Raw genomic sequence first — 21534 nt, 5'->3', positions numbered from 1 at the left:
CTTGTAACCAGGAGGTCCCCGGTTCAAATACCACCTCAACCACTGACTCACTGTGTGACCCTGAGCAAGTCACTTAACCTCCTTGTGCTCTGTCTTTCGGGTGAGACGTAATTGTAAGTGACTCTGCAGCTGATGCATAGTTCACACACCCTAGTCTCTGTAAGTCGCCTTGGATAAAGGCGTCTGCTAAATAAACAAATAATAATAATAGTGTTTATGAAAGCAATGTGGCAGGCTAGTGTATCAACGAGTGACCTCATGCTGGAATAATGCAGGCTGATTAATTCTAGACCCACACCGCATCGTACAGTACCTAGCTGGTTTTGAAGATCACTGTACTGGTAGGACTCCACGTATTTGTTCTGACTGAAGAAGTTCTTGTAGACATGTCTTGCCCCAAACAGCCAGATGTCGCTGTCGTCCGTTATGGTCCCACTAGTCTGGTCAGTGAGGTCCAGGACGGCACACTGTGCTTCAGCCTCCATGGGGGCAACAATGAAAGGAATGCCAAAGAGACGCAGCAGCTCCTGCAATTTCGAAAAGTAAAACATGAGTTCCGACTACATTGTAGGAAACAGCGGACAGGTGACAACACCACTGCCTTTTTATAGGATCCATACAATATTTTAGCCGTTTGGCATGCATGATGTTTGCATCCTAATACATCAGTTGAAAAGCCACAGGAGGAGAGAGAAAACACAGTTCATATTCGTCTACTGGACTCTTTTAGATTTACTTCAAATATTTTAAGTATTTTAAGTTATGGGGCAAAGAACACCCTGAACCAAATTCCCTTACACTGGGAAGAGCTGCAAAGATCCATCAGAACAAGAGGAATAGCAGCTGCACCTCATACACCGGATAACTGGAACAGAGCCCATCCGACAACAGCACTGCCAGACACACCACAAACCCAACCGCGCTGCCAGGCACACCACAAACCCAACCGCGCTGCCAGACACACCACAAACCCAACCGCGCTGCCAGACACACCACAAACCCAACCGCGCTGCCAGACACACCACAAACCCAACCGCGCTGCCAGACACACCACAAACCCAACCGCGCTGCCAGACGCACCACAAACCCAACCGCGCTGCCAGACGCACCACAAACCCAACCGCGCTGCCAGACACACCACAAACCCAACCGTGCTGCCAGACACACCACAAACCCAACCGCGCTGCCAGACACACCACAAACCCAACAGCGCTGCCAGACACACCACAAACCCAACAGCGCTGCCAGTAACAGCTTACAAAACAAAGAGGGTCTCTTTTCATTACTGCAGAGTAATACATGTTCCTTCTGCTGTATCCTTCAACTTGGCTGCTATAAAACCTACAAAGCAGCTCGTAATGCATCAAGTGAAGATGAGCAAGTTTAAGGGTGCCGGATCTTCCAAGGGTTACTAAATAGATTCAAATAGACCCACAGACGCAGCACAGGTCACAAGTGTGAAGCTCAGGTGCCCGTCCCATCAATCCCTGTTGCACACGAAGGCTAAAGGACTTCACCCATAAAAGACTTCACCCCTATAAAATGGGAAAACCTGGTGAGGAGCACGACAGACGGATTGGAAATGACTGCTTCCTAACGCAATTTGTCAAGGCACCGACTAGAGGGGAGGCATGCCTGGATTCAGTAATTTTGACAGAAATCAAATAAGACAGAATAACTAAGACAGAGGTCAGAGAGCCATTGTCAAACTCAGACCACAACATGGCTCATTTGAAGTGCTTTTTAAAACTCAAAAAGTAACAACTAAAGCTAAGGTTTACAATTTTAAAAAGGCCGACTATGAGAGAATGAAGCAGAGACTAACAGAAGTAGATTGGAGTAAAACAGAGAAAATATCCACAGAAAAAGGATGGCTGTTTTTGTTAAATGTAGTCCTACAGGGGAAAAACAATTACATCCCAAAAGTAGACAAATCTAAATCTAAAACAAAATTGCCAAAATGGTTTAATAGATCAATTTAAAAAAAAAATATTCAGAGAAAAAAAGGCACTTTACAGTGCATTTAAAATGGACCAAGAACAAAGTACACAGAAAGAGTACTTGGAACTGCAAACGCAAGTTAGAAACACCAAGAGAGAGAGAGATAGAAATGAGCATTGCTAAAGGGGGGCTAAAACCAACTCCAATTTTTTTTTCCAATATTATAACAGCAAGAGTTTGTTATAACTTTAAATAACTTTAGCATAACAGAGGCAGAAGTGTTAAAGGGACTAGGAGCTCTTAAAATAAACAAATCCCCTGGGCCAGATGAGATCCTACCAATAGTACTCAAAGAAATGAAAGAAGTTATTTACAAACTGCTAACCAAGATCATGCAACAGTCTCTTGACACAGGGGTTGTACCGACAGACTGGAAAATAGCAAACGTAATACCGAACCAGGTAACTACAGACCGATAAACCTGACTTTTATTATATGTAATCATATGGAAACTATAATAAGATCCAAAATGGAAAATTACCTATATGGTAACAGTATCCTGGGAGACAGTCAGCATGGTTTTAGAAAAGGGAGATCGTGTCTAACTAACCTGCTTGATTTTTTTGAGGATGCAACATTGACAATGGATAACTGCAAAGCATATGACATGGTTTATTTTTGGTTAAGCTTGGTTATTAATGGTTAAGCTTTTGACAAAGTCCTGCATAAAAGATTAATTCTCAAACTGAATGCAGTAGGGATTCAAGGAAATGCATGCACATGGATTAGAGAATGGTTAACATGTAGAAAACAGAAAGTACTGATTAGAGGAGAAACCTCAAAATGGAGCGAGGTAACCAGTGGAGTACCACAAGGAACTATATTAGGTCCTCTGCTATTCCTAATCTACATTAATGATTTAGAGTCTGGTATAGTAAGCAAACTTGTTAAATTTGCAGACGACACAAAAATAGGAGGAGTGGCAAACACCGTTGCAGCAGCAAAGATCATTCAAAATGATCTAGACAGCATTCAGAACTGGGCAGACACATGGCAAATGACATTTAATAGAGAAAAGTGTAAAGTATTGCACACAGGCAATAAAAATGTGCATTATAAATATCATATGGGAGATACTGAAATTGAAGAAGTAATCTATGAAAAAGACCTAGGAGTTTAGTGTGACTCAGAAATGTCTTCATCTAGACAATGTGGGGAAGCTATAAAAAAGCCAACAAGATGCTTGGATATATAGTGAAAAGTGTTGAATTTAAAATCAAGGGAATTAATGTTAAAACTTTACAATGCATTAGTAAGACTTCACCTAGAATATTGTGTTCAGTTGTGGTCATTGCTAAAAAAAGGATATTGCTGCTCTAGAAAGAGTGCAAAGAAGAGCGACCAGAATTATTCCGGGTTTAAAAGGCATGTTATATGCAGACAGGCTCAAAGAATTGAATCTATTCAGTCTTGAACAAAGAAGACTACGCTGCGATCTGATTCTAAAAGGTATTGACAATGTCGACCCAACAGACTTTTTCGACCTGAAAAAAGAAACAAAGACCAGGGGTCACAAATGGAGATTAGATAAAGGAGCATTCAAAACAGAAAATAGGAGGCACTTTTTTACAGAGAATTGTGTGAGTCTGGAACCAACTCCCCAGTAATGTTGTTGAAGCTGACACCCTGGGATCTTTCAAGAAGCTGCTTGATGAGATTCTGGGATCAATAAGCTACTATCAACCAAAACGAGCAAGATGGGCCGAATGGCCTCCTCTCGTTTGTAAACTTTCTTATGTTCTCATGAAGTTATCAATTACATGATACAAATAAATCAAGGGACCTGTTTGTACAATACTAACTGCATGAAGACATTACAGCGTGCCACAAAGCCTTTCAAGTTTAACAGATGAAGCTGCAAGGCTCAGGAAACATGACTATTCTGCTTGGCCTATTAAGAAAATAGATTATGTCAGTTATTTCTATTTTTACACATCACTTTATCCTCACATATCACCCATAGCTCACATGAACAGCTTGATGCAATGTTAAACATAGCCTAGCTGCCGGACAGCTGCTTCAGTGTGAAGGTTTGGGTTACAGTTTGAATGCTTTGCCATGCTCACAGTATAAATGCCTTGATAATGTAGCTGGGACTATAAACAAGCTCACCTGGCTCTCCAGCTGCATCTGGCCAGTGACAGTAGCAGCAATACGTTCCTGCTGCTGTTTCTCAGCTTGAAGGCACTTCTGTTGCACATAAAGGTTGTTCTCCAGCTCTTCCAGTTCTTCCTTAAAACCAAGAATAAAAAGTTCAGACAAGAAACATTTCCCCCTTTCTTGAAATACGACTGACTGTGACTAATACAGCTCTTAATCGAACGCATATTATATTCACTTTTGTGCCTTCAATTCGAAGCAGCATGAGGCAACATTCCTTTTCAGAATATAGTGAGCACCCCATGCACTGTGCGCGCTGAGTGTACAACGCACGCCTTTTATAACACATGCTTAGTAGAACCAATCATACTTTCAATTGTGTTCATATATACGATATTACACGTCAGCCGGACACGGCTCTCCTGTTGTTTTCTATGGAGGTCAGCCTCTCTGTTATTACTCAGTAACACTATTACTCAGGAGGCTGTGTGGTCCAGTGGTTAAAGAAAAGGGCTTGTAATCAGGAGGTCCCCGGTTCAAACTTCAGTCACTGACTCACTGTGTGACCCTGACCAAGTCACTTAACCTCCTTGTGCTCCGTCTTTCGGGTGAGACGTAATTGTAAGTGACTCTGCAGCTGATGCATCGCTCACACACCCTAATCTCGGTAAATCGCCTTGGATAAAGTTGTCTGCTAAATAAACAAATAACGGAACCACCCAGAAGAGAACAGTAATAAAATAAGTGCCAAAAATAGGTAAGAGCAGAGATCTGCGCCGTGGTCGTCATAGTACAAAACGGAATAATCAAGTAAACATTAGTATAGCAATTGATTTATCTGTTTATTCAGACTCACCTCTGACACTCTCCAGCTTCATGAGCCCGGAGTGGGTCTTTTATACTGTGTCTGGAGCCTGAATTCCCTCATTAAACACGAATTTCCTCATTAAACACGAATTCCCTCATGGCTCCAGACACATTCCCATGAGATATCCCGGGATGGGGATATAACCCCATCCATGCCAACTACACATTATGAGACCGGCTTTTTCTCCAGTCTCATATAATAATAATAATAATAATAATAATAATAATAATAATAATAATAATAATAATAATAATAATAATAATAATAATAATAATAAAGGACGGATGGCTTTGTCCGCCCGCATATAAATACACAACCCAATAATAATAATCATCATAATAATACAAATGAAAACAATAACACTAGTCTCAACCAGCTCCACATAGCTTTCGGCCTTGTGATTGCCCAGGAAGCCCCGAACCACTGCGACAAAGCTGTTCCAAGCCGCTGTCTCCTTACTAGTGAGCTTCTTGGGGAATTAATTGCACTCCAGGATCTTCATCTGCGGTCCGACAAAGACACCGGCTTTGACTTTTGCCTCAGACAGCTTAGAGAAGAAGTCTTGAAGGTACTTGAAGGGTGCCGACTCCTTATCTAGAGCTCTGACAAATTGTTTCATAAGGCCCAATTTGATGTGCAGCGGTGGCATCAGCACCACCTTCCGGGGGTCCACCAGTGGCTCCCACTTGAGAAGGCAGCTGGAACTAAACTGAACTGGTGGGCTTAAGGCCCCTGTATTTATACTACTATTTGTATTACTGGAAAGTTCTAGAAAGTTCTAGAAGTTACTCCAAGTTTACTCAGCACTGAATCTATCTGGAATGTTCTGGAAAATAGGTAAATTTCAAAATATCTCTGTCCTGGTCACAAAAGCAAAGTTTGTGGGGAATAATAGCCATTTTCTATACTTTTGAGGCATAAGCAATTAGGAAATAACACTTACTACCCAGGAACCAAAAAAAAAAAAAAAATTGTTACACGGTGTAATCATTCATACATACATAAATAAATAAATAAATAAATAAATAAATAAATACATACATACATACACACACACAAGGGGCGGGCACTTTGCCACATGGTCTTACCTGTATCTCTTTAACCATTTAGGGTTAGTCTTAAACGGGTTACAAAAGCACTTGTTATGTGTGCTGCTGGTTGTTTAAAATCCTGTCCATTCCTAATCGCTGTTGCATTTGTTTATTGAAACAAAGCCAGTGTTGTACGAAGTAAAGCAGCACATTACCAAGCTCCTATCTGCCCACTCGTTCACAGCCTTCTCTTCAGCACATTACCAAGCTCCTATCTGCCCACTCGTTCACAGCCTTCTCTTCAGCACATTACCAAGCTCCTATCTGCCCACTCGTTCACAGCCTTCTCTTCAGCACATTACCAAGCTCCTATCTGCCCACTCGTTCACAGCCTTCTCTTCAGCACATTACCAAGCTCCTATCTGCCCACTCGTTCACAGCCTCCTCTTCAGCACATTACCAAGCTCCTATCTGCCCACTCGTTCACAGCCTCCTCTTCAGCACATTACCAAGCTCCTATCTGCCCACTCGTTCACAGCCTTCTCTTCAGCACATTACCAAGCTCCTATCTGCCCACTCGTTCACAGCCTCCTCTTCAGCACATTACCAAGCTCCTATCTGCCCACTCGTTCACAGCCTTCTCTTCAGCACATTACCAAGCTCCTATCTGCCCACTCGTTCACAGCCTCCTCTTCAGCACACTCTTGTCTGGCTGCACGGTTGGGAATGTGTTCGGCTGCAGAATGGGGGTGCGGAGTGCCAAACCATTCTTCTAGGGGTTCCACCTCCTCCACATCAGACACCTCAATAAAGCTCTCTAAGAGGCCAAAAAAAAAAAAAAAACACAACAGCAGCCTGCTGTGAATTCTCCATATAATACTGAACACATCAAGGGGTCTGTTTTAATGAACTAAACAGTGGCATATCCAGATACTGTTGCTGTTGAACTGTTTGCCCATTAATCAATCAATTACATGACCATTAACGACGTGTGTGTTAGCGCTTAATTGCTCATAACATAGAGTTTGTTCTGAATCTTACAAATCAATACTTTACTACAGTGCATCAAATACATAATAATGTGCAGTCTATACAGGGGCTCAGAAACGGCTCGCACAACACTTTCAATAGGAAAGCCAGGATAGCAGTTATTCATTTTGAAGCAGTTTCATTTCAGAGTAATATACCGTGGTATGAATTGCTTTATTATTAATGCAGTGTGTAAACATTCTACAGGCTATTTCCTCATGCATTTCACAACACGTGTGTGTCTTAAAGGGGTGTGGGCTCCAATGTTCTTCACGCCCAGGGCCTCAAGAATTCTTAATCCACCTCGGCCATAGAGACATTACTTCTGAGACTGTTCCTTGTGGAACATCAGTTATCTGTGCACGGAAAAGCAAAAGGGTCAATAAACATCCAAACTATGATAACCAAATCCAACCCATTACCTTCTGAATCACTCTCTTCATTTCCCCTCTGCAGCATTTCTGTACCTATTACAGAGAAATCTTCCAAAGTCACATCTTGTTTTGTGTTTTTAGATGTTTCCTCTTTAGCAGAAGAATAAACTGGTGTCTCGCCAGCCTCTGAAGAAACAGTGCAGGTTGGTGAACCAGCTCCCTTCCTGTTTGAAGCAGCTAAGTGAGGAAGCACAGAGATTTCTGAAACCTTTTCATTTCCAAGCAGCTTATCGGCCACCCTTTTGCCCAGTTCCAGGTCAGCTGCCTGCGAATGGTCATCGCCTTCTAGATTCCCATCTGTTTTTTCAGATCCTAAACTGCTGTCCTCCAAGTGAACCACTTCAAGAGACCTGCCCTCCTTTGCCGGTGTGCTCTGCACAGCTACGGTAGCTCGGGAAGCTTGGTTTCTTTCACAGATTACTTCCATGGTGCCCTCGTCATCTGAGCTGTTGATGAGAATTGTTTTTCTGACACCCTGCTGGTTGTTTTCAGAGTGCTTCACTGTTTTTTCCTTGCTATCGTCTTTAAGAGCCACCTGGACGGCACACAGAGTCCTCGGTGACAGTCCCCCTGAGCCAAGCACAGCATCCTGTGTCAAGAGCCGACTTTCACTTGTATCACCTGAGTAAAGCACAATGTCCTGTCTCAAGAGCCCTCCTGAGCCAAGCACAGCCTCCTGTCTCAATGCCATTTTAGTGTCAACAACTTCCACGTCTTCATCAGAGCAGCTCTCCATGGCTGCCTGAATGGCCTGCACAGTCCTGGGAGAGGGCGGGGCAGTCGCTGTGCTGGCGCTCTCCTCTTCCTGCATGGCCTCTCTGATTGCCCGGAGCGTGCGAGGGGAGGGAGGCTCTTCATTTGGTGCCGGGTGCCATAGAGGAGGTTCCGCAGAAACGATGGCTCCTTTGGATGTGCTAGCCAAGGGCTGAATTGTTCCTTTTTCCGCCAAAGTTTTTTTAGTTTTCTTTGTCCCTGGATATGAAAAAAAAAAATTATATTATCTATATATATATATATATATATATATATATATATATATATATATATTATATATATATATATATACACAGTGCCTTGCAAAAGTATTCAGACCCCTGACCAATTCTCTCATATTACTGAATTAGAAATGGCACATTGAAATTTCGTTCTGTTTGATATTTTATTTTAACACACTGAAACTCAAAATCAATTATTGTAAGGTGACATTGGTTTTATGTTGGGAAATATTTTTTAAAAAAATAAAAAACCGAAATATCTTGCTTGAGTATTCAACCCCCACACATTAATATTTGGTAGAGCCACCTTTCGCTGCAATAACAGCTTTAAGTCTTTTGGGGTAAGTATGTACCAGCTTTGCACACAGTGTCGGAGTAGTTTTGGCCCATTCTTCTTGGCAGATTTGCTCCAGGTTGTTCAGGTTGGTTGGACGCCGCTTGTGGACCGCAATTTTCAAATAGTGCCACAGATTCTCAATGGGATTGAGATCAGGACTTTGACTGGGCCACTGTAGGACATTCACCTTTATGTTCTTGAGCCACTCCAATGTTGCTTTGGCCTTGTGCTTGGGATCATTGTCCTGCTGAAAGGTGAATTTCCTCCCAAGCTTCAGTTTAGCGGACTGAAGCAGGCTCTCTTGCAGTATTTCCCTGTATTTTGCTCCATCCATTATTCCTTCAATTTTAACAAGATGCCCAGTCCATGCTGATGAGAAGCATCCCCACAGCATGATGCTGCCACCACCATACTTCACTGTAGGGATGGTGTGTCTTGAGGCATGGGCAGTGTTAGGTTTGCGCCACACATAGCGCTTTGAGTTTTGGCCAAAAAGCTCTATCTTGGTCTCATCTGACCACAAAACCTTTTCCCACATCGCAGCTGGGTCACTCTCATGCTTTCTGGCAAACTCCAGACGTGCTTTCAGATGGTACTTTTTGAGTAACTGCTTCTTTCTTGCCACCCTCCCATACAGGCCAGCGTTATGCAGAGCTCTTGATATGGTTGACTGGTGCACCATTACTCCACTCCCAGCCACTGAACTCTGTAGCTCCTTCAAAGTGATTGTTGGCCTCTCTGTGGCTTCTCTCACAAGTCTCCTTCTTGTTTGAGTGCTGAGTTTTGAGGGACGGCCTTTTCTTGGCAGTGCCTGGGTGGTGTGATGCAGCTTCCACTTCCTGATTATTGATCCAACTGTGCTCACTGGGATATTCAAACACTTGGATATTATTTTGTACCCTTTCCCTAATCTATGCATTTGTATTACTTTATCTCTAACTTCTGTAGAATGCTCTTTGGTCTTCATTTTCCTTCAGATTCACAGCCTGACCAATGATCCTTCAACAGTGGGGTTTTTATCCAGAAAATGTGACAGCAACTTTAATGGTTCACAGGTGGAGGCCAATGGTAAGGTAATTGTGTCAACGTTAGGGCAATTTCTTTCATCTGTAAACTGGGGGCTTCCACAGCACAGGGGTTGAATATTTATGCAAGCAAGATATTTCAGTTTTTTTATTTTTCTTAAAAATATTTCCCAACATAAAACCATTGTCACCTTACAATAATTGATTTTGAGTTTCAGTGTTTTAAAATAAAATATCAAACAGAACGAAATTTCAATGTACCATTTGTAATTCAGTAACATGAGAGAATTGGTCAGGGGTCTGAATACTTTTGCAAGGCACTGTATCTATATTATTCTTTAACTGTGATCAAGGTTTACCATAGTTTCATACACACTTGAAGTGGTCCTGATTGACAGGCCTGTCCTTTCTTTTCACACTCAGTGTGAGGAGTTGAAACCATGACCCCGAAGCATTCAGCAAGCCTAACCTGATGATCTTGCCTTTGCTTGTATATTGGACTGATGTCCCATGTGCATGTTTATGCATTGGTATAATCTGTAAAGGTAGATAGAGCAGCCCCCAGCCCATCAAGGCCCGGTCTGAAACGGGCACACAAGAGCAATATTTATATAGCAATGCTTTTTCATCCTTGTAAATCTGAATTAACATATTCAGCAGGTAATACTGCACTAGTGAATGCTGTGTTTAACATGCATGTAATGAGTATGTAGTGTGAGGTGTCCTCCGAGAGCAGCCTCTGTGTCTCCACGCTGCTGTCAGCTCCTCCCTCCATGCTGAGCTCTGCTGGGAGCAGCCCTGAGCTCTGCTGAGTCAGCACAAGTGAATGCTGTGTTTAACATGCCTGTAATGAGTATGTAGTGTGAAGTGTCCTCTGAGAGCAGCCTCCGTGTCTCCACGCTGCTGTCAGCTCCTCCCTCCATGCTGAGCTCTGCTGGGAGCAGCCCTGAGCTCTGCTGATTCAGCTCCGCCTGCACACTCTGGATGCGCTGGTTTAGACTGTTCCTCTTCAGCAGCCCGCTCAGCTGGTACTGTGAAAACTCGGGGGATTTCTGAAGAAACAAACAAGCAGGGAATTCATTGGTGCCCTGTGTACCGCCGTGCAGCTTTAGAAGCAGGTCACTTTTTTAGATTATAAATAGGGTTTCTGTTTTTCAGTTTTTATTAATTACAACTTTTTTTCCGGGGCTTTCGTTTTTTATATACTGTATGAAATTATTGTTTTCAGTGACTTTCCAAAATGCTCGGGTGTTTCTTTCTGTCACAATATGTATAATAAGTCGACAGTACTTACACAATTAAATTGTCCTTCTTTTCATTGCTGTCTCCTCAACGAAATCCTTACGGTCACGGGCACATTATTCTGGGGTTTTTGTGTGTCGTCATTTTTTTACATTTCGCCACAATTTGCAATTTTTTTTTAAATCTTCCCTATCTGACTGTAATATAGCTTTAAATCCCGCAAACACGTCTCAGTTCCTACTTGTAATCTTGTTTTAAATCTCGCAAGCGGAGTCTGCAATAGAAATGTAGGAGTGTGCTGCCACTCAGTTGTTGGGGTGGGTTTCAAGTGTTCAGATGGTATCAATGATAGATACGAGTCAGGAAGGAGGGACATTGCCCAGCAGCACTGGGAAAGGTAGTTTGTTTTTGTAGTTGTTTTGAGTAACCATTTCCAGTGTTTTTCCGGCTATACACCGATTTCATTTTTTTTGTATCGGGGCGTTTCATCGTTTATTGGTTTAAAACTGAAAATCAGAAGCCCCATAAATCCTGAATAAACACAAACAGTCGCTGCTTTTCATCCTCCTGTTCAAGCTAGATCATGGTTCATGGATCAAGAAGCAATTATTTGGCGAAAGTCGTCTTATGATATCTAATTCCATCATTACTGATTATTGATTCTTTACTATATTGTTTAATTAAACCTTAAGTTTAGAAGTACAGCTGTAAATACACAATTACAGTTAGCATCAGTTTCACAAGAACATATGTACACGTGCCTCCAGAAATTCCCAGACTTAGACCCAGATACTGTCAATACTTATCAAGAACATCCTTGTGATTCTTTATACGTATGTATGCAAAAGTAAGCCAATACCGACATCTCCACCACATCCTCGTCACTAGGGATATGCAAACTCCTGGTATAGAAACCCAACACTTAGACCAGCAGACCAGTACAGACCCCACAATGCTTTTAGAAACCCAACACTGTTGTTATTATTATTATTATTTATTTCTTCGCAGACGCCCTTATCCAGGGCGACTTACAGTTAGACCAGTACAAACCCCACAATGCTTTTGGAAACCTGACACTGTTAGACCAGTACAGACCCCACAATGCTTTTGGAAACCCGACACTGTTAGACCAGTACAGACCCCACAATGCTTTTGGAAACCCGACACTGTTAGACCAGTACAGACCCCACAATGCTTTTGGAAACCCGACACTGTTAGACCAGTACAGACCAGTACAGATCCCACAATGCTTTTAGAAACCCGACACTGTTAGACCAGTACAGACCAGTACAGATCCCACAATGCTTTTAGAAACCTAACATTGTTAGACCAGTACAGACCAGTACAGATCCCACAATGCTTTTAGAAACCCGACACTGTTAGACCAGTACAGATCCCACAATGCTTTTAGAAACCCGACACTGTTAGACCAGTACAGACCAGTACAGATCCCACAATGCTTTTAGAAACCTGACACTGTTAGACCAGTACAGACCAGTACAGATCCCACAATGCTTTTAGAAACCTGACACTGTTAGACCAGTACAGACCAGTACAGACCCCACAATGCTTTTAGAAATACCTCAGGCGGAGCTTCAAACATCGTTCTTCGTCTCTTGCTAAACTCCTTCATCTCATTAAGGATCTCGTGCTTCACTTCTGCAGGTAAAGTGGCAAATTCTTCAGAGTCGATGTCCACAGCGTTGGGATTCTCAAAAAATTCTTCCTGTTTATTGAAGAGAAAAAAAAGTGTTTCAGGGTAGAGCGCTGAAATTCCTGATGTTTCTTATGGAATTCATTACTGTGCTCTTCCTGAATATTCACAGATGGCAAGGCAAAATCCATCTTGTCCATTGACCTGAAATGGCTCCAATGTTACCTGAAATATTCTCCTGTTAGTTGCTGTCTCTTCCCATTCTTGCTCTGCTTCCTCTTCAGAACTGTACAAAAATATATATTAAAAAAATGTAATTATCTAAAAATGAGAGTCTTCCTTTGTGAAATCACTGACAGTCTAACATATGCTGCCACATGTATTGTTAAAGCACATTGTAAATATACAGTGTGTATCTGAAATGCTTTCTGATCAGTGATGTATTAGTTTAAAACACACACACAAGGGAAATGGTTCAGTGCTGAGAAATGACTGCACTGCTCATTATTTGGAATTGCACGTTATGAAGGATTGTGTGGCGCTGCAGTTGGAAAGCACTGGTATATGAAGACAGAAGTCATGGATAACTTTCTTTGTACTTCCACAGTGACTTTTTAAATTCTGAAAATCAAGGATTCATTTTGAAAGTCCAGCACAAGGTTTTTCAAAACCACAAATATTTAAACGGTCAACCAAGAAGCTTGCAAACTACAAATGGTGGATGCCTGGCTAACCCTTACAGGACACAGTTCAATACTAAATCACAGTCTCAAGTTTACTAGTTTGGCATCATTTACTGTTATTTTAAATATTTAGACAAATGACTTGCTGGAAAAGCCAGCTGATGACACTGCGCATCTTTGAGGTTGAAGGGCTGCACAGCACTTACCTGTTTAGTTCTTTATCTTGCAAGGAAGGCAAAACATACATATCATCCACTTCTTCCCTTCGGACATTGGAAATGCTGGGCAAAGTCTCTTGACTGTAAAGCAACATTAAAAACTACATCAAAGATCATTCCATTTGAATGTTTTTAATCCAACGTTGTCCACAACAGCAACTGAAAGTGACCAAACAGCGTTAAACTGAGTGTGTACATGTTTATTCTGAAACAGGGCTGTGCGGGTAGTCACAAAACACTGCAAACAATAAACCACCTGAAATACCAGTACTAAATAAGACCCAGCAGTGTCTCGCTCTCACTGTCTCTGTATGGTAGCTGTGTGTCCAGCAGTGTCTCGCTCTCACTGTCTCTGTATGGTAGCTGTGTGTCCAGCAGTGTCTCGCTCTCACTGTCTCTGTATGGTAGCTGTGTGTCCAGCAGTGTCTCGCTCTCACTGTCTCTGTATGGTAGCTGTGTGTCCAGCAGTGTCTCGCTCTCACTGTCTCTGTATGGTAGCTGTGTGTCCAGTAGTGTCTCGCTCTCACTGTCTCTGTATGGTAGCTGTGTGTCCAGCAGTGTTATGATTTATTTCTTAGAAGATTTATGATTTATTTCTTAGAAGACGCCCTTATCCAGGGCGACTTACAATTGTTACAAGATATCGCATTATTTATACAATTATACAATTATCCACTTGGGTTTTTACTGGAGCAATCTAGGTAAAGCACCTTGCTGAAGGGTACAGCAGCAGTGTCCCCGACCTGGTATTGAACCCACAACCCTATGGTCAAGAGTCCAGAGCCCTAACCACTACTCCACACTGCTGCCCAGTGTCTCGCTCTCACTGGCTCTGTATGGTAGCTGTGTGTCCAGCAGTGTCTCGCTCTCACTGTCTCTGTATGGTAGTTGTGTGTCCAGCAGTGTCTCGCTCTCACTGTCTCTGTATGGTAGTTGTGTGTCCAGCAGTGTCTCGCTCTCACTGTTTCTGTATGGTACATGTGTCCAGCAGTGTCTCGCTCTCACTGTCTCTGTATGGTAGCTGTGTGTCCAGCAGTGTCTCGCTCTCACTGTCTCTGTATGGTAGCTGTGTGTCCAGCAGTGTCTCGCTCTCACTGTCTCTGTATGGTAGCTGTGTGTCCAGCAGTGTCTCGCTCTCACTGTCTCTGTATGGTAGCTGTGTGTCCAGCAGTGTCTCGCTCTCACTGTCTCTGTATGGTAGTTGTGTGTTCCACTCACCTTCGGTTTCCCAAAGCAGCTTTGATGGCTTGTCTCTTCAGGAATGTTTTCAGCAGCTTCTCCGATGTTTCTTTGGACTCTTTAACGGCTTCTTCCTTCCTCTGCCTTCTACTTGCCTAAAGAAATTCAACAGGCTGCACAGTTTATCAGGTGAATACTTTGAAATCAAAAGCAATAACGTAGTAACCCACCGATGCCTTCAACTTGATAAGGAAATGACTGTGTGCGTTACAGGAGTGCTAACCACTGTTTTGCAATCCCTTTGCTTACCTTCCATTGCCCGTATTCACCTACTTTTATTTGCTGTGCACTTATTGGTTCTTCATTTATTTTGTGGAATGCTCATTCAGGATGAAAATATTTGAAATACAACACTACAAGTAAACTGCTGCATCCTGGTTCCTTTGCTGTAGGTCACGTGGTCTTGTTGCTGCTCGACACCTGGAGTGAGTTTGAACGACCACATGTGAAGCATTCAGCTGGAAATGACTGCTTCAATCCCCAAACCTCAAATGAACTACACTGGCCGTGACATCAGTAATAAGAGTGCTGTGAAGTGCACTGACCATGACATCAGTAATAAGAGTGCTGTGAAGTGCACTGGCCGTGACATCAGTAATAAGAGTGCTGTGAAGTGCACTGACCATGACATCAGTAATAAGAGTGCTGTGAAGTGCACTGGCCGTGACATCAGTAATAAGAGTGCTGTGAAGTGCACTGGCCGTGACATCAGTAATAAGAGTGCTGTGAAGTGCACTGACCGTGACATCAGTAATAAGAGTGCTGTGAAGTGCACTGACCATGACATCAGTAATAAGAGTGCTGTGAAGTGCACTGGCCATGACATCAGTAATAAGAGTGCTGTGAAGTGCACTGGCCGTGACATCAGTAATAAGAGTGCTGTGAAGTGCACTGACCATGACATCAGTAATAAGAGTACTGTGAAGTGCACTGGCCGTGACATCAGTAATAAGAGTGCTGTGAAGTGCACTGACCGTGACATCAGTAATAAGAGTGCTGTGAAGTGCACTGACCATGACATCAGTAATAAGAGTGCTGTGAAGTGCACTGGCCATGACATCAGTAATAAGAGTGCTGTGAAGTGCACTGGCCGTGACATCAGTAATAAGAGTGCTGTGAAGTGCACTGACCATGACATCAGTAATAAGAGTGCTGTGAAGTGCACTGGCCGTGACATCAGTAATAAGAGTACTGTGAAGTGCACTGGCCGTGACATCAGTAATAAGAGTGCTGTGAAGTGCACTGACCATGACATCAGTAATAAGAGTGCTGTGAAGTGCACTGGCCGTGACATCAGTAATAAGAGTGCTGTGAAGTGCACTCACTGACCGTGACATCAGTAATAAGAGTGTTGACATATACGACCGAGGCAGGTAGATTTGTCCTGAATTTAAAACAAACAGAGGATGTTCACAAATGTACCTGTTGCACACTTTATTAAGAATCGTATACAAACCAGTGTCTGCTTCTTGAGCAGGGGGGCATCGCCGTCAAAAACAAATACGGGTCGTATTCTAAAAAACAGCAGCTTGCACAGCCGATTGAACAGGGTGAGGAGATGAGCATTGTGAACAGAGTTCCCGTCCCGGTCTCTCGCTCCTTTCAAAGCCTGGTTCAACCAAATGCTGATATCTGAATATAGTGCTAAGGAAATCCTTAATACACAGTGTATTAAAAACAACAAACACGTCAGATCTCAAAAGTAACCATATAAAACCAGGTGCCGTTAAGAACCACATCGGAAACTTGTTTTCTTCATTTTAGACCTTTGTGTAATGTTAAAAGTGAAATGCTGTTCACACACCAACAGATGGCTCATCAAGCTCCACAATGCGACTTTCTTGATTTAGAGGTAAAAGCTACTGTAAAAGCTACTGTAGAATTGTCCCCTCCCACCTCCCCCCCCATGATAAACGTTTTTGTAGCTACAAGGCACTGCTAATTTATGGGGACCAAAGCTAAATGGAGAGGGAATGGTATTTTATTTTAAATAATGTTTTAAAAATAAAATAATCAAAATTAAGGTTATGCTTCATTTTTAATTATTAATTTTGAACCTTAAATACACAGATCAATACTAACAGTTATACCAACACTATTTATGTGAGTTTTGTCCAGTTGTTTGGCTTAGATTTTGGTGTCTGACCAACTTTATATCAGAGCTTTAGCTTCTCGCACTGTCCATGCAAGTAGGGTCATGAGTTCAGTCAACAGAGCGCTCCAGAGCGTTACGTGGTGCTTTCTATTGAACGACCTGCACGGCGAGAGCGCCTCCTAACAGCAGCGAGTCGAGCTCAGAGCTGCCTCGCTGGAGGTCCAAAATGGCCAACCTGCATTATCAGTGCGGTGGCTGCAAATGGATTTTTTCAAATATGGATTTGTATGACCAGCACATGTGTGATAAATAATATTTTTGTTGTCATTTTAGCTTTTTAAAACTGATTATGGTATCGTTTTAAGTGACGATTGTATTAGAATAGGTAACATGGACTATTTATAACTTGACAAATCTGACTCGTGCCTCAAGCTGTTAAACCAAAACAAGTGTCAGTAGCAGTAATTCCATTTAAAAAAAAAAATACACAAAATCTGCAGAACTCGCTTAAAGCAACTGTTTTAGTGCACAGTGATTTCTTGCTGCTCTTGTGAAACTGCCTGCTCCTAACACACCACTCAATAACTGCTAACATGTGTTACGAGCACCGCAGGAGAGCGCTCTGCAGAGTGAAACTGCTCGCTCCTAACACACTGCTCAATAACTGCTAACGTGTTACGAGCGCAGCGAGAGAGTGCTCTGCAGAGTGAAACTGCTCGCTCCTAACACACCGCTCAATAACTGCTAACATGTGTTACGAGCGCAGCGAGAGAGTGCTCTGCAGAGTGAAACTGCTCGCACCTAACACACCGCTCAATAACTGCTAACGTGTTACGAGCGCAGCGAGAGAGTGCTCTGCAGAGTGAAACTGCTCGCTCCTAACACACCGCTCAATAACTGCTAACGTGTTACGAGCGCAGCGAGAGAGTGCTCTGCAGAGTGAAACTGCTCGCTCCTAACACACCGCTCAATAACTGCTAACGTGTTACGAGCGCAGCGAGAGAGTGCTCTGCAGAGTGAAACTGCTCGCTCCTAACACACCGCTCAATAACTGCTAACGTGTTACGAGCGCAGCGAGAGAGTGCTCTGCAGAGTGAAACTGCTCGCTCCTAACACACCGCTCAATAAATGCTAACATGTGTTACAAGCACCGCAGGAGAGCGCTCTGCAGAGTGAAACTGCTCGCTCCTAACACACCGCTCAATAACTGCTGACATGTGTTACGAGCACCGCAGGAGAGCACTCTGCAGAGTGAAACTGCTCGCTCCTAACACACCGCTCAATAAATGCTAACATGTGTTACAAGCACCGCAGGAGAGCGCTCTGCAGAGTGAAACTGCTCGCTCCTAACACACCGCTCAATAACTGCTGACATGTGTTACGAGCACCGCAGGAGAGCACTCTGCAGAGTGAAACTGCTCGCTCCTAACACACCGCTCAATAACTGCTAACGTGTTACGAGCGCAGCGAGAGAGTGCTCTGCAGAGTGAAACTGCTCGCTCCTAACACACCGCTCAATAACTGCTAACGTGTTACGAGCGCAGCGAGAGAGTGCTCTGCAGAGTGAAACTGCTCGCTCCTAACACACCGCTCAATAACTGCTAACGTGTTACGAGCGCAGCGAGAGAGTGCTCTGCAGAGTGAAACTGCTCGCTCCTAACACACCGCTCAATAACTGCTAACGTGTTACGAGCGCAGCGAGAGAGTGCTCTGCAGAGTGAAACTGCTCGCTCCTAACACACCGCTCAATAACTGCTAACGTGTTACGAGCGCAGCGAGAGAGTGCTCTGCAGAGTGAAACTGCTCGCTCCTAACACACCGCTCAATAACTGCTAACGTGTTACGAGCGCAGCGAGAGAGTGCTCTGCAGAGTGAAACTGCTCGCTCCTAACACACCGCTCAATAAATGCTAACATGTGTTACAAGCACCGCAGGAGAGCGCTCTGCAGAGTGAAACTGCTCGCTCCTAACACACCACTCAATAACTGCTGACATGTGTTACAAGCACCGCAGGAGAGCACTCTGCAGAGTGAAACTGCTCGCTCCTAACACACCGCTCAATAAATGCTAACATGTGTTACAAGCACCGCAGGAGAGCGCTCTGCAGAGTGAAACTGCTCGCTCCTAACACACCGCTCAATAACTGCTAACGTGTTACGAGCGCCGCAGGAGAGCACTCTGCAGAGTGAAACTGCTCGCTCCTAACACACCGCTCAATAAATGCTAACATGTGTTACAAGCACCGCAGGAGAGCGCTCTGCAGAGTGAAACTGCTCGCTCCTAACACACCGCTCAATAACTGCTGACATGTGTTACGAGCACCGCAGGAGAGCACTCTGCAGAGTGAAACTGCTCGCTCCTAACACACCGCTCAATAAATGCTAACATGTGTTACGAGCACCGCAGGAGAGCGCTCTGCAGAGTGAAACTGCTCGCTCCTAACACACCGCTCAATAACTGCTGACATGTGTTACAAGCACCGCAGGAGAGCGCTCTGCAGAGTGAAACTGCTCGCTCCTAACACACCGCTCAATAACTGCTGACATGTGTTACAAGCACCGCAGGAGAGCACTCTGCAGAGTGAAACTGCTCGCTCCTAACACACCGCTCAATAACTGCTGACATGTGTTACAAGCACCGCAGGAGAGCGCTCTGCAGAGTGAAACTGCTCGCTCCTAACACACCGAAAGAAAAAATGATGTCGTCCAAACGAGCGTTAAATATAAAATGTTTTACCAGAACGCAGTACCGGGCCATACCAACTTCCTTTCACCTCTGGGTAAAAGCTAGACAACTATAAAGAAATGAAAAAAAATGAAGAGCGATAATAAGGATACCAACAGCAAGGACTTTCCCCTCCAGGGTCTCTGGGTTAATTGGTCTTCCTGTGCATTCAAGCAGCTTCCACAAGCCCTGCACTCCCATGCTGCTTCATATGTGGGTTATACCTGAATGGGAAAATAAACTATACATGAATGGGAAAATAAACTGGAGAAAACATGAGCACCCTTTACACCTTCATTTCAGAATTGCATCTCAAGCAGACCACACTCTGGATAAGAGGGTTACTGTACACCTCAGAGAATTGCATCTCAAGCAAACCACACTCTGGGTAAGAGGGTTACTGTACACATCAGAGAAATGCATCTCAAGCAGACCACACTCTGGGTAAGAGGGTTACTGTACACCTCAAAGAATTGCATCTCAAGCAAACCACACTCTGGATAAGAGGGTTACTGTACACCTCAGAGAATTCCATCTCAAGCAGACCACACTCTGGGTAAGAGGGTTACTGTACACCTCAGATAATTCCATCTCAAGCAGACCACACTCTGGGTAAGAGGGTTACTGTACACCTCAGATAATTCCATCTCAAGCAGACCACACTCTGGATAAGAGGGTTACTGTACACCTCAGAGAATTCCATCTCAAGCAGACCACACTCTGGGTAAGAGGGTTACTGTACACCTCAGAATTCCATCTCAAGCAGACCACACTCTGGGTAAGAGGGTTACTGTACACCTCAGAGAATTCCATCTCAAGCAGACCACACGCTGGGTAAGAGGGTTACTGTACACCTCAGAGAATTGCATCTCAAGCAGACCACACTCTGGGTAAGAGGGTTACTGTACACCTCAGAGAATTGCATCTCAAGCAGACCACACTCTGGGTAAGAGGGTTACTGTACACCTCAGAATTCCATCTCAAGCAGACCACACTCTGGGTAAGAGGGTTACTGTACACCTCAGATAATTCCATCTCAAGCAGACCACACTCTGGGTAAGAGGGTTACTGTACACCTCAGAGAATTCCATCTCAAGCAGACCACACTCTGGGTAAGAGGGTTACTGTACACCTCAGATAATTCCATCTCAAGCAGACCACACTCTGGATAAGAGGGTTACTGTACACCTCAGAGAATTCCATCTCAAGCAGACCACACTCTGGGTAAGAGGGTTACTGTACACCTCAGATAATTCCATCTCAAGTAAACCACACTCTGGGTAAGAGGGTTACTGTACACATCAGAGAAATGCATCTCAGGCAGACCACACTCTGGGTAAGAGGGTTACTGTACACCTCAAAGAATTGCATCTCAAGCAAACCACACTCTGGATAAGAGGGTTACTGTACACCTCAGAGAATTCCATCTCAAGCAGACCACACTCTGGGTAAGAGGGTTACTGTACACCTCAGATAATTCCATCTCAAGCAGACCACACTCTGGGTAAGAGGGTTACTGTACACCTCAGATAATTCCATCTCAAGCAGACCACACTCTGGGTAAGCAGTTGCTTGATCGTTTTTTTTTTGTTTTTTTTTTTTAATTTGCATTATTTTTTTAAATACATTATATAACCACACATTTGTATGTCAAGTGTATTCCCCTGGTGTCAATATCTAACATAGCTTAGAACACGAACTCGTTTACTGACTTGCACTACAATCTTCTGGTAGATTTCTCAATAGACTCCCTCTAATAAGACACCCAGCGCCCCCCTAGGGCATGTTAATAGTATTGTAATTCCTCTTATCCTACACCCGGTAGTCCCCGAAGCATCAGAAGAAATATTTTTGACATG

At 43.5% G+C, this 21534-nt stretch overlaps 1 protein-coding gene across 3 annotated transcripts in view; it reads right to left on the bottom strand.

Moving 5' to 3' along the window:
* Positions 1–21534, bottom strand: part of ercc5 (excision repair cross-complementation group 5) — a 41550-nt gene that overhangs the window by 6492 nt on the left and 13524 nt on the right. For 2 of the 3 annotated variants that reach the window (XM_059029496.1, XM_059029495.1), the window contains exons 2-12: positions 19789–19899; positions 16313–16488; positions 14836–14951; positions 13606–13698; positions 12942–13002; positions 12645–12788; positions 10665–10872; positions 7452–8435; positions 6657–6817; positions 4114–4233; positions 314–527 (exon numbers count right to left, since the gene is read on the bottom strand). In XM_059029496.1, coding sequence (XP_058885479.1) covers positions 314–527; positions 4114–4233; positions 6657–6817; positions 7452–8435; positions 10665–10872; positions 12645–12788; positions 12942–13002; positions 13606–13698; positions 14836–14951; positions 16313–16488; positions 19789–19876 — 2365 coding nt within the window. In that variant the 5' untranslated portion in view covers positions 19877–19899. The remainder of the gene's footprint in view (positions 1–313; positions 528–4113; positions 4234–6656; positions 6818–7451; positions 8436–10664; positions 10873–12644; positions 12789–12941; positions 13003–13605; positions 13699–14835; positions 14952–16312; positions 16489–19788; positions 19900–21534) is intronic. The other variant, XM_059029497.1, reaches the window with a different exon arrangement.

This window comes from Acipenser ruthenus, chromosome 8 (assembly GCF_902713425.1).
Source record: "Acipenser ruthenus chromosome 8, fAciRut3.2 maternal haplotype, whole genome shotgun sequence".
Classification (NCBI taxonomy): Eukaryota; Metazoa; Chordata; class Actinopteri; order Acipenseriformes; family Acipenseridae; genus Acipenser; species Acipenser ruthenus.
The sequence above is the reverse complement of the archived record's forward strand: the minus strand, read 5'-3'. Positions and strand labels throughout refer to the sequence as shown.